Below are 13,294 nucleotides of genomic sequence, written 5' to 3'. Positions count from 1 at the left end.
GCAGAGGTTGGGCTACCTAAGAGTAACCTACGCGTCGCCTCGTCGTCCGTTTTTCGGACCGTTTTTGAGACTCTAAAGGGAGGAAGTTCATAATCAGCAGTGTCCTCGGATTGTTTGTGTGTTTGCTTGGTCTGTATGAGTAGGCAGGTGAGCTATCTTGGGGTCGACTTTGTGTCACATGAAAGTCGTTGTTCTTGATTCTTGAACCTGAAAATCTGAACATCTATTACCTTCCACGTAAATGATGCGGAGCTCGATGAATTTTCAACAAGAGACTATCGTACTCATTTGATGGAGACGTAGTGGAGTGTCTTTGATTTAGGCTGTGGCTAGAGGGCATTGCGGGGCAGATGGAGTTGGCCTACTTGATGGTATGATAACACAAAACTTGAGGCTCTTGCCTTCGAGATGCGGTTCAGACGTGTCGTAATTGAGCGTGCGAGGTGCACACCGTGACATCAGAAACTCAATGATTCAGCCTGGATCGTCGTCCTGCGCTTTGTCTCCACTGCCAATTTGTCGGAGTGTGGTGAGTTGGGCCCGCATCTGGGAGCGAACCTTCATCGGACCCACCGACTTATTTCTGACCCCAGATACAGTATATCAGGCGAGCATAAGAAGGTGGATACAGAGGCGGTTGAGGATGCGGTGTGGTAATGTGGGAGATGTTTGGCGCAGATGCTAGTCGCGGACGGGATGTGGGTGAAGCTTGTGGAATCGAAAGGAGAATGTTTGGGTCTCCAAAAATCGATATATAATAAGTTGGAAACTAACATCAGGAGGGTTTGTCCAAATTTACAAAGTCAGGTGGTAGTGGAGGCAGAAAGAACAAAAGAGGTAACTATAGCAGCAACGCGACTTCCCAATTTCTGAAATGCCAGCCGAGAAGATCCTCTTGAAACTTTGGACCACCGCGGTATTTCACCAGACAATTATAAAATTGCCAACCAATGTGAAGTAAGTTTTGGCCTGCTGCGCAAGCGGGAACAGCAAGTTGGGCAGAATTAAAGACGAAGATCAACGAGACCATGCCCCAAGATGAAGTTATCATCCCAATCTTATCAGGCGGCTGCAAATCATCAAGTGCCCCTCTCAATTCCTGCGTGGACCATTCAAAACGACGTTGCTGTGTTTGCCGCTTCAAATAACAACCCTACTCAAACTTGCCTAAAAGTACTGCGAACCCACCTTAAGTTCCTGCTCATGGAGGCAAGCAACGTTCATGGATCTTTCCCGGGGTTACTACACAAAACCTAAAATGCAGCGGCAGTCTTCTTTCTGCCCAAACTTCGCCGCCAATACTTGAAAGAACCACTCTGGGCCCTGGTTTCAAGGTTGTTAAGGAATTCTACTGATAGCTGTGATATCTTCCTGCAGTCGTCTCCACTCATGCAGGGTGTCTTAGTCGCCCGCCCTTTTTACCGCTGCAGTTGCGCTGCTATGCCTAACGTGGTTGCGCCCCGTGGACGGGCAAGACTGGCAAAGCAGTGACATATGATTCCTAGGAAATTGTGCGTGGCATGCGGCTGGTATGTCATTGCGCCCTGTCCCCGTGTTATACCCAGAGAAATACCCAGAGAAGACGTTGCTGCATGTGGTGAGAAGGGGTTTGTGTGACCACATGCAGAGATTCAAACCATCTTTCTGATCACCACCTTTGGCATGGCAGCGGCGCCTTCCAAATCGCAGATGCTGCGATTGGGGATCTCACCCGCGAGATTCCCCACAAGTTTCCCCACAAGATGATGGCATTCCCGCATCTGGGTGGGTGGCCTTCTGCCACGGCAACATGCACGGGACGGCCTGATAAAGATTATCGCCACGAGACGGCATTGACGGGTTAGACAAGACGGGAGCGGTGTCAAGCCATGTCCGATAGCCGTGCTACAACGTTCCGGACCAAGCTGATGGACCGTCTAAGCTCGATCGTGAAAAACCTTATACTCTCGTGCCATAGGACCGAGCAGGAAGATACTGTGTACCGTGAACATGCATATAATGGCAAGAGGTATTGACACGTCGCCATGGACCCTGCCAATATGAAGGAGGTCAATGAGCAGTATGCAGGTCAGCTTGGTCGGGACTTGAATGGCCCCAGCATAACCACCGCGAATGCGAATGAAATTTAGGCGACATAATGCGCGGCTCTTATGACTTCTGGCGTGATTTCTGAATCAGACTCTGAAGCAGCCCGCCGATCTGGTTGATCGATGCTCTAATGAGAGAGCCATTCATGGACGGCCCATGTTGTTGAATGTTGATCGTTGTGTGGGTCGTCATGGGTTCCAACCTTTTTTTTCTTGGAGGCGGAAAGCCCTTCGACACCCGACTTGCTGACTTTCATGAGCCCCTTCGATCATGATATTCGGGAGATAACCTGAAGATTATTATTCCCGGCAATTGCGACTCACCACCCAGACATGCGATGTCGTTACAACTTCATGATCAAGTTACGTTATCCACTCGGCACGTTTTTACCCTCCATGGTAAAGTCGGCAACAAATGCGTAGTCCACTCACAAAAAAATCAAAAGCCCAAAAGCCATAAGCAAGCATCATGGATTCGTGGGAACCTTAGCCCGCCAAGATATGACGTAGTGCGCTGATCTCTCGGTCCAACTTCTTCCAGTTCCCGCCAGGGATTCAGGGTCTTCATCAGCGTACCCGTGTCCCGCCAGCCTGCCCTCATGGGGCGCTCTTGCCGCCGTCATTTATTGACGAAAATTGTAGAAACGGACCTCAGGAGGTGTCCAACTTCCAAGTTGAGCCGATTGCAGGCGCATGTTTTAAATGCAAGGCAGGTTCGCCGGCGGCATGGGATGTGGTGTATACGAAGCGACAGGGCAAAATGGGTTACGACAATTTCCAGATTGGGCTGCCAGTTCGCAGCAATGGAGAGACATGGCTAACTGTCTCAACTTTGCGAGGGCGAGGGCTACCTTCAAAGTGAGTGACAGCCAGATGAGTCATGCTCAAGGATTCGGGGCAATGAATACTTGAACTCTACCCTCACACTGTATTATAGAGCGGTCACACCTTTGGAGACGACTGGAGTTTGACAGTTGGAATGGCTCTTCACCGCCGTGTATAGATAGCTTCATTTTTCTCAGCAGGCTGTTCCCTGAACGTTCCACTGATTATCCATTCTATACGTTCAAGGTTGGGAGAGGGACAGAACACAACTACGCTACCCCGCAAAGCCATGTAAATAACTGGAGTATGAAGTTGTGGTTCTTCACCGCCTACTATACTCATACGAACGAGCCAAAGCAAGCATATCCTTCTCGGCCCTCCCCGTCCCCGCATAACTGCGTAGCAAAAATGGTCCCAAGTGAGCAACGATACGGCGTCGCGTAGAGTAGTGTGTGGACACTACTTTGGAACGGACTATTGCCAAAGTGTGTGCAGCCGTCTCGGTAAATACCCTACTCTGGGTGAAACGATTCGACCAGAAAGGCGGTAACTGTCCATCTGCTCACAGGACATGAGCAGAGCAACGGCTATGCGAAACATTGCACCTCGTAATGCTTTTCAGTGTGTATTATACGCTTTACCAACGGTGTAGACTTGACGCATGCTCCTCAAACTGGACTTACAACATACCCCTACTTGTTTATACCAACATGTGTATTCATTACTAGCGACGAGTTAAAAAAAGTGTAAATCAGCGGTGTTATCAGACGCGATACTTTGAATCAAGAAGGGATAAACGTCTTGTAAAGTATAGTAGTATCCATGCGTCCGTCAATCGTATCAAAAAAGAAGTACCCGAGTCCAATAATGGTATCATGCATAACGCCAAACTCAGCGCTCATTCCTTCTCTTGCCCCGCTCGTGGCATCGTCATCACTGTCAATGTACTCATTATTCAACCTTATCCTTGTTGTCGACTTCTCTTTCCTTTTCAAGTCTCTCGAGCCAGAAACCGCCTAAGCTTTCCAGCCAAAGCGGGTAGAGGCATTGCGACCCAGCCGAGCCCGGCCCGTAAACCGGCTGCTTCTCTCCTTGTGACTCCACCAGTAGGCAGCTCCCGCAACGGTGCCGATGAACCAGAGAATCATGTTGGCGAGATCAACCCAGACAGCATTCTTCATCCGTTGGATATCCTTGTTGCCTTCGGGGTCCTCCTTGATATACATGTTGCCGAACAGGCCGAAGAGGGCAATCCACAAGATCAGGATGATACAGCTCCAGATCGACGTCGCCGCGAATCGGAGGATGAAGGGGACAAAGTATAGGAGAGAGGTCAGCGCAGAGAGACCGGCGACCACTTCAGCAAAGACCTGGAGGAAGGAACTGAGTGTTAGTATTTCTATCGCTTCGAGATTGGAGTGGAAGGACTCACCCATTTGCCGTCCGCCTTGACGCCAGCTTTGCGGGCGCGGTCAAGGTCAAAGCCATAAAGGCCGCAGACCGTGACTGCCAGCACAAATTGGAAGAAGTGCAGGACTGAGAAGAGCAGATAACTCAGAGCCATCCCGAAGAGACCCATTGTAAATATCGCACGCGTGCGTCGAGTTGTGATCAACAGTCGAAGTGTTTTGTCAGTCGCGGTCAGGGATTGTGATTTGAGCAAGGTAGCTCTAGGATCGTCCAACGGGGATTGGTAGATACCCAAACGAAAATTGCTGCCCTTTCAAGCTTTGGGAAGCTATACAGGGAGACGCGATGAATGTGTCCACGAGGCAACTATTATATTCCAGTGGTAGAGTTACATATGCATATGCCGTCGAGATTTTCCCTCCAGATTCAGATTAGCTCATCATTTCCAAGGTTGAGAGTTTCTCGCGCCTATGACGTTATTGGCGCTTGTTCGTGCTCCTGTCGACCCTGCCAAGCTATTTCGACAGGGGTATCATTCGATCTGACGAACCTCGTCACCGAAAACCATGAACTTCGTCGACTGTCCAAACAAGACGGATACGGAAGTGGCCCCATATGTGGCCCCATTCCGAAATTTGTGATAAGAGTAGAGGTTGATGGTTAAGTCACATCTTGCGCACGTAATAAGGCCCAAACGTGTGAATTCAAGTCAACCCAAGGTCTGTCCTGCCAATCGGACGGATATTTTGGCTCCAAGGCAAGGGTACCTTGTTTTCAACGTCTGAATTCAGATGATAGGAATAATTGGACCATCCTGGATCGCGACTGAGATATTACCATCCTGGCGACCTGTTGATTGCCCAGTGGATTTTGAGTCGCTCTGCTGTAGTTCAGGGACTTGCGGGGAATTGACGGGTCGTTAGTAGACAGTTAACCTTTACTTTCAACTGACTGGCCAAGTTAGTGGGATCAGTACCATGACGAGACTCTTGTGCCTAGTTAAAGGTGTCGCAAGCGTAAGCGAAAACGGCGCCCGGAACAAGTGGCTAATCATGAGCATGCATAGCTTGGACGATGCGGAAGCATTCCTCGAAGCCAGTATAAGGCAGCATCTCGACACGACGGTCGAGTGGCTGGTACAATTTGATGTCGAGGAAGAGTTGAGTGACGAAACCCTCTACTTGCCCATTACGGTTAGCAGTAGCGACACAATATAACTAGCTGTAAGTGTGGGGACGGGACCCATGCCATCTATCCTCGAGTGTCATTGTTTTGGAGATGAGAACGAAAAGGGTGCCGATTACAGAGCTTAAGGGAGAGACTTTGTTGCTGGACTTGTGAAAAGTACCATTACGATTGTATGGAGATTGAAGACGGGCTCGGTCCAGTGTTGAAGCCATGTCGGTAGGTATGCTACCTCGTAGAAGTCGGATACGGCTACTGACCATTACTATATCATCAGGTCTGATAGCTTGTCCAAGATGATTAAGTTCATGGACATGTTCTTCAGGCCAACAGATGCAATGGAAGTCTGATTGGTTCATTCATTGGGGATGTACGAAGACACTTCGCTCTACCGATTACCCAGGAGTGTGCATCTCCTCGACATCAGCTTCGCAGCCCAAAAATTGTATCATAATTCACTACCCTAAGCCACATCTATGGCCCTCACAGCACCCCGTTTTATCGTTTCCCATTTAGCATCTTATCCAACATCAAACCCCCCAACGTACTCTCGGCCACATGCCTCTTATTCTTCCGATCCCCCGGCCCCTTGCTCACAAACAAATCCATAGCCGCCGCCCCCGCGGCCGCCGTCGCAATCCGCTGCATCTTTCTCTCCCGGTCGTTCCGCGACTTCCACCCCTCCACCACGCCCGCCGTCACCGCCGCCTTGATAGCCTGGTCCCAGTTCGGTTTCCCGTCCGCGCTGCGCACTTGCGACGGTACCGAAGGGGCGCGTTTGCGTTGGCTGGAGCGGTAACGATGGTGGCCGCCCCGTTTGTTGTCTACGCTATCATAGGAGGAGTCCGAGTCGGAGTAGTAGTCTGCTGATCGGGCAGAGCGTCCGCGGTCGTTGTGTCGCCACGATCGGGACGACCGAGACGTTTTGTCGGGGTAATAGGAATCGTCTTCGGACAAAGAATAGCCGTCCGAGTCGTAGTCGTAGCTGTTTCCACGGGAACGCTGGTGACGATAGTTTTTGTCGTCGTAGTTGTGATGCCGGCGGTTTGGGGAGGGCCGGCTCGAGCTCCGGTCGGCGCCGCCGTTCCGGAACCTGTCCACGGCTTCCTTGGCTACGTCGATGAAGGACTTGGAACGGGGTGCGCGATTGGGTCTCGACATCTTTTCTTGAAGAGAATTTCGTTGTGACTTTGAAAAGTTCAAGAAGCCAAGTCCTCTCAAGATACCTTCTAGCTTTGGAGGAAAAGTAGTGAGATATTTGCGGGCGAAGCGTTGAAAGTTATGCGGTTTTCGGAGTTGTAAGTCACGGTGATCTGCAGAATGACCAAAGTGCGACAAAAAATTGAGACATACAATGGGCCTAACCTAGTGATATACACATAGAGCTACACATGTGCCAGCCAACTATGTCACTATGATATAATCAACCTGGTTATTCTCCAACCGTTTCTAGTCCTCCACCACCACTACCGTCGACAAGAAACTGGGTAATCCAATGTTTTGAATGTATTGCTGATGTTGGATTTTTTGTGGTTTGTCCCGCCACCTCCCTGAAGTGCCATTATCCTATTGCTTCCTTGCGACGGCCAGGGCATCGCTGGGCCTGGCAATTCTGGGCAACTGGGTTTGGAAATGCCAACTTTTCGGCTCTCGCAGGCCACGACCGTCCCATTGATACATCGCTAGGGAAAGTGGGGGTTACCCTGGAGGAGTAACGCTTTACGCTTTAGGCGCACGATTACGGAGTTATCAGATGAGTTCATCTAGCACGTTTACTATTTTGTCATTATCATCTGCTTTTTAGTCTTGTTATTACTTTGTTTCCTTGCTTAATTCGAGATATTCATCAAAATTGACATCTCAATTTTCAGAAGTGTCCGATTCGGAACATTGGGGGCTGTATTGGTACTATGAAGGTACGTGGGGAACAACTGCCTAATCAGTCCCGGGGCGGCCCTTACATACCTTACATATACTAGTTTGTATCTGTGTGCTTCGTACAACCCTATCCATGAGGCCACACTTGCCCCAAACAGGTTCGTAAATATAGCATACACTTCTTGTGGTTCTATGCTGGGTATTGGCCTAGAGATATTGTACACGTTATCCTAACAGGCGCTTTATGAGGTTTATATGGTAATACGTGCTTCAAGAATTCAGAATCCAAACCAACGCTCCAGGGGATCCTTCGCGGTATCAAGATCGGGGCTCACGCCATCTTCCAGGACCCAAGCAACAACTCCATCAGGTCGAACCAGCAAAGCTTGGAACTTACGCCTGTCCTTCGCACTTACACATAAATAGTCGACTCTGCCTCATACTTGACGCCAACAACCAGTTCCTTGAGCGCCGCCGTGCCGTTCTCTTGCAAATCAACAAGCAGCCCTCTTTGCCCTTCCAGCTTGGGTCCCAGTCTCCCGTCATCACCCAACTCAAAATCAGGCGCGCTACATCCGATGAGCGCATGCGCATCACCGTCGCCGTTGCTAGTCAGGTCGTACCGCTGCGACAATCCCCATACACGGTCAATGAACAGGTTCGTTCCATCGGTGGTATTGATGAGATCGCGAATGAGCACCTGGACCGCGGCACCGTATAAATCGGGCTGTAGCATGGATACCTGGGCGCGCGTCCACTCGAGGGCCCAGGCCGCGATGGGGTGACGTTCGGTTTCGTACGTGTCGAGCAGGGCCAGGCCTGCAGTACCAGGATTCCCATTAGATGCAGACCCTGACTCGGAGTTGAATTCCCGTCGAACCGTCGCGGCCAGCTTCCAACCTAAGTTTATAGCATCCCCCAGCCCGACATTCAACCCCTGCGCCCCGAGCGGGGGGTGGATATGTGCCGCATCGCCCGCAAGGAGAATACGACCCCTGCGGCATTGCGTTGTCTGTTTAGAACGGTCCGTAAACGACGAAGCGAAATGCATTGTCGCGATCTTAGCATTCGGTAATCCCGTAACCCGTCTCAGCACATCTTGTACATGCTCCCGCGTCAGCTCCTTCGTGCGATTGAAGGGCGCAGCGCTGTCGAAATCCACCAGGTGCAGACTGCCCGGGAACGCGATAATGTACATCCCCCTTTCCATGATATGGAAGCCGGGCTTCAATTTTTTCTCGGGGTCGTCCAAGTCGCACTTGACTGTGTACCCGATGAACTTAGCCTCTGTCCCGACAAATTCGAACCCAGCCGCGAAACCATTGCGGCGGCTCATCTCCCCTAGCTTCCACCATAACACTCTCATCATCCTGCGTCACGATCCTCGTCACCCCCTCCCTCCTTAAGATGGTAACTCCCAACCCCTCCGCTCGTTCTGCTAGCACCGTCTCGATGCGCTCAATAGTCGTTCGCTTCGGCACCAGCGCGGGCCCAGGAAGCCGATACGGAAAGCGGTCCAGCTCGAACTTATTGGCATCGAGCGGTATTCCCGCGAAGTGGCCGCCAAACTGGAACTTTCCAGGAGTCTTGTCGATAGACGAGGGTTGCTTCTCGCTGGCGTCGAAGAGTTTACCCAGCATCCCGCGCCGGTAGAAGGCCTCGGCCGACGGCGTGTTTAAGCAGCATCACTCGGAAGCTGGGAGCGAAAAGATTGCCAGGCTTGGAAAGGGACAGGGATCGAATGTTTGGCCACTCCCCAGATTGAATAAACCGTGCGGGCTGTAGAACTTGTTCGCCTTGAGTTGATTTCGTGTTTAGCAATGACGCGAAAAGGATAACTAGAGACTAGAGCAGCAGCGCTGGCCACACATAGGGCCCTGGAGGCCAGCCCGATCTGGTGGTTCTATCTTGAAAAACAGTTTGGCTATACATGTAGCTACAGCCTGCCGTTGGAACGGGAAAATTCGGGCTTTTATGCTTGCCGAACACAGTTCTAATGCCCGAATTACAGGAAAACCATACGAGAGGCCTTCTCGGCGCAATATTCGGAATACAACAATAAAAATAAAGTCTCCGTGATATGGATCAGCTGCAAATAGCGTGGTCAGTATATACCCGTCGCTGCCGTATGGAGTAAAATCAATGGGTTTTGCTCTATCACCACGCCCGACTGACTTACAACCCCCTTTCATCCTGGATTGAGAGAGAATGGTATGGGGTGTCTGTAACTGTAAGTGGTTGCTAAGCAAGTAGTAAGGCAGACAACTGGCAATAATGGGAAGATCGGCAGTCCGCTAATGTGTTGCGAGCGGAATCAGAAACAGTCGGTACATTGTCTCTCGGGACCGCATTGAAATACTTTTGTCCAGAGTCTCTGAAATCGCAAGGCCAGCACCATCAGTTTTCCCACATGTGGTTGATAGGACCCCAACCACCTTCGGAGTGTCTGCTAACAGTTGATGTCGGCGGCTTACATTTTTGGCCTTTGTGCGCTTCCTCAAGTCTTCAATCCACGTACTTTGTTGTGCTCAAACAGAGAGAGCTAGCCCAACAGCAGATCATAGTCAACTTCATGAACGGCCAGATGTAACAAGCACTCCAAGAAGCACCTGGAATTTTGAGCAATGTAAAAATATGGGGTCATTTCATTCTGAGCCAGCCGCCCTTGGCCGAAGTCCATCCCGTTTGAATTCACGTCGACTGCTATGATAATAGCTTTTTGTTAGCCAAAGCACCGTCCCACCAGCTGTCCCTTCCGTCATCCCAGTTCGTCGTATTAAGTATGCTTCGCCCCCCGAGTCGAAGCGCTGAATAGTCGTGTTACACGGTGAAATCGTGTGTCATGCCACTGGCCGTTTGAGTGTTGATCTGGGAGAACGGGGTATGTTCAGACAACAATGGGTTCATCGCCTCACCGGTCTTGGTAATATCACTGCGTGTATGCTGTCTGTTGCTCGAGATGGCTTCAAACCACTCAATTCGAGTAGTGTCGCTAGGCGCCTAGCTCGACTTGGGCAGTCGTCATCGACAGCCGGTTCTTTTTGCTCGTTTTCGCTTTGGTAGCCGCGGCTTTCTTAACTGTTTCATCCTCGGCTGCTTTCTGTGAGAAGTCTTTCCACTTCCTCCATCCATCAAAATCGATGAGCGCTTGCATGCATCCCCATTCCATTACCTTTCTCTCCAGCCAGACGAAGTTCACGGGCTAGAATTCGTGAGCACAAAGAATAGTCGAAGGGAAGCAGACATAACGTACCTTGGTCAAGAAGTCGTTACAACCAGCGGCCAAAGCCTCGTGTCGATCACTCTGTAGGGAGCTTGCTGTAAGAGCAACGATAATGACAGGACTCTTGAACATCTCTGTGTTGCTCAGTTTATCACCCTCCTCCGGCTCGGAGCTTACCTGCTCCGGCGCAGAGATAGCCCCTGACGAAAACACACCTATCGAGTTGACCTTCTCAATTCGCCGGATCTCCCGGGTTGCTTCAAGGCCATTCATGACTGGCAACTGGATATCCATCAGTACTAAATGAAAACCACCAGCTCGCCACTTGTTGACGGCTTCCCGACCGTTCATAGCTGTCTGCCACCGCACCTTTAACCTCTTGACGAAAGCCTCGAGGAGCTTCAAATTAATGATGTTGTCTTCGACAATGAGTACGTTAATGGGAGGAACACCGCCGTTCAGCATACCAGGCGGAAGGGATGGGTGTTCAATAACCTTCTTGGTCTTCTTGGGCCGGTTAGGGGGACGGGGCGAAGAAACACGGGGAGGACTATCAACGCTCTCTGGAATAGGAGGTGTGGCCATTGGTGGAGCTGCGGGCGCTTGATGGGCATGAGTGGAAAGTGATGTTTGTTCTGAAGATGCACCTGAATGAGTCCTTGAGCGCACTGGTCTTATCGAGTATTGAAGCGTACCAATGCCTGATGTACTTGTTATGGCAGCATGTTGGCTGTGCGTTACATGGCCATTTGTGGATACGGGCGATGCGGTGTGCATTCTCTGCATCTTGGGTCTCGTCCCGCCTAGACGTGACCTGCCACCAGGTGACGGTAGCGGGGGGAGCTGTCCATTGCTGCCGATGATGGTCATAGAAGGTGGGAAGTTGATGCCGTGAGCCCCATTGACAATAGCCGTCGCAGGAACCGTGTGATGGGAATTTGCTGGTGGGTATGGTGGGAAGTAGTCAGTCCCTGACTCGTGAGGCCGGTCGTCGTAGTATCTAGGGTTGGGGGAGGCCTTCGGGGTCCGTCGAGTGGGCACGTCGATCAGGATGGCATCGTCGACGGTCTGGCCACCGGGGAAGTAGGCATCGAGCGTTCTACCCATGGGCTCGTCCGGCTGTAAGAGCCGGGGATTCTGTTCTTTAGGACATATTCGCAGCGTCAGATCGGGTGCATCGAACTGTCGTCCTAGCGAGTTGGAATATTTGCGAAGAATCATGTCGCGCACATCGTCGACAAGATCTTCTTCATTGATGGTAACGAGTGTGGCCGACGCACCCGGTCGTTTGACCCAGATCTTACGTGTCACCATGTTAGGGCTGATGAGGCTGTACTGGTCTGGATCAGCCAAGCCTAGATCTTGAGCCTGGCCCGAATTGAGCAGGGCTCGTATCAAGGTGGTCTGGCGATTAGGGAGAATGCTTTGGCGTCGAGGAACGGCTGGTCGGGTGGCAGTGGGAAACGTTCGTAGGGACGCAGGAACACCGAGGGGCGTTGGCGTTCCAATGTCGGGACTCAGCACATCAGACTGTTCGTCGTAGTCGTCGAGATTGGCGGCCCCAGGCGTGGCCGCAGGCAACGGTACTGGCGAGTTGGGCGAGTTGGGCGAATTGAGCGAGATGGATGGAGGTGGTGCGAGCGACGGGCCTGTGGTTTGCGACGACGAGGCTGCAATTGCAGGTGATGTTAACAATGCTGTGGGGTCTTCGTTGATACTGGGAAGATGCGTGATGATGTCGGGCGCCGTTACACTGGAGTTTTGCAGATCGCTTCCCAAAGTGGAGGCCGTCGAGGTGCGGGACGATTTATCGTTAGCATTATTGTTTGAGTTGGCTAGTGTTTTAGTCTCAGCACATCCCAGTCCCCTTTCTACTCCCAAGTCTCCGCTGCCGCCGTCGTTGGCGCCGGTGCCCGACATTGAAACAGGCCCGTCGGTATCACTCGATTCATTAACAATGTTGTCGGTTTGTTGAGGACTAGGAGATGATGCGTCGTCGGTTGCGCTGTCCTTGGTGCAGGTATTTGCATTTGTAGACGGCGTGAGTGGACCGGGCGACGTAGCTGCAGTCGAGATGGTGCTTTTGCTGGCGTCGTTATTGGCAGCTGCTATCGACAGAGAGCCATCACCGTTACTGCTGGTAGGGTGAAGGTGTGCTTTGGAGTCATCTCCGTGATTGTCGCCGCTGCTGCTTCCTCTGGGATTGATGTCATCGCCTTCCCCCGAGGTGTTTATTGAGGAAGCGGCGTGGGTAGTATTGACAGAGTGTGGTTTGGAGGAGCTGCCCCGGGATCCGGCTTGTGATGCATGCTGTTGGTCTTGTCGCGAACTGCGGCTGTCACTGTGCCTGCTTGGAGCCAACGACGGAGATGCGCTATTTCTCCGCAGGAACCTGGCCTTGATGCGGGCTTTCAGGTCGCCCATTTGATTAGAGGCAACACTTCCAAGATTTGTACATGCTCGTGAAGATGCGCAGAAGTTGGAAGTGGTTGGTTGTTGACTCGACTACCAAGTTAAGTACCTAGAGACCTAGAGATGCTTCAGATTCTACCTAAGGTAAAAGCAATGCAGATTGTTGACGTATGAATATTTGAGGTTGCTGTTGCTGTCGGGCAAGAAGAGGGATATTGGAATTTAAAGATCAGAGAAATATCGGGGTCTGGGTGTCTCGAGTCGAACAGTCATC

General features: G+C 51.3%; 4 protein-coding genes across 4 annotated transcripts; all 4 read right to left on the bottom strand.

The window, feature by feature from the left end:
• Positions 1-3,517: 3,517 nt before the first annotated feature.
• Positions 3,518-4,759, bottom strand: BCR38DRAFT_364956 (uncharacterized protein). Its single transcript, XM_040857222.1, has 2 exons — positions 4,345-4,759; positions 3,518-4,282 (listed from the first exon to the last, which is right to left on the bottom strand). The coding sequence occupies exons 1-2, from the start codon at positions 4,489-4,491 to the stop codon at positions 3,929-3,931; spliced, it is 501 nt and encodes a 166-aa protein (XP_040718073.1). The 5' UTR covers positions 4,492-4,759; the 3' UTR covers positions 3,518-3,928.
• An 818-nt stretch (positions 4,760-5,577) lies between these two features.
• BCR38DRAFT_427077 (uncharacterized protein) lies at positions 5,578-6,938 on the bottom strand. The gene is made up of 2 exons (XM_040859817.1): positions 5,785-6,938; positions 5,578-5,726 (listed from the first exon to the last, which is right to left on the bottom strand). Exon 1 carries the CDS (start codon positions 6,666-6,668, stop codon positions 6,006-6,008), a length of 663 nt encoding a protein of 220 aa, XP_040718072.1. The 5' UTR covers positions 6,669-6,938; the 3' UTR covers positions 5,578-5,726; positions 5,785-6,005.
• Positions 6,939-7,663: 725 nt separating this feature from the next.
• Positions 7,664-9,025, bottom strand: BCR38DRAFT_456220 (FAD binding domain-containing protein; the record flags this gene model as incomplete). The annotated part of the gene is made up of 3 exons (XM_040861888.1): positions 7,664-7,715; positions 7,802-8,670; positions 8,738-9,025. 3 exons carry the CDS (start codon positions 9,023-9,025, stop codon positions 7,664-7,666), a joined length of 1,209 nt encoding a protein of 402 aa, XP_040718071.1.
• Positions 9,026-9,977: 952 nt separating this feature from the next.
• On the bottom strand, positions 9,978-13,292 carry BCR38DRAFT_158370 (uncharacterized protein). Its single transcript, XM_040853760.1, has 2 exons — positions 10,639-13,292; positions 9,978-10,587 (listed from the first exon to the last, which is right to left on the bottom strand). Exons 1-2 carry the CDS (start codon positions 13,030-13,032, stop codon positions 10,378-10,380), a joined length of 2,604 nt encoding a protein of 867 aa, XP_040718070.1. The 5' UTR covers positions 13,033-13,292; the 3' UTR covers positions 9,978-10,377.
• Positions 13,293-13,294: the final 2 nt, after the last annotated feature.

This window comes from Pseudomassariella vexata (genome assembly GCF_002105095.1).
Source record: "Pseudomassariella vexata strain CBS 129021 chromosome Unknown BCR38scaffold_4, whole genome shotgun sequence".
In the NCBI taxonomy this organism is placed as follows: domain Eukaryota; kingdom Fungi; phylum Ascomycota; class Sordariomycetes; order Amphisphaeriales; family Pseudomassariaceae; genus Pseudomassariella; species Pseudomassariella vexata.
This window is presented reverse-complemented; position numbering and strand designations above follow the sequence as displayed.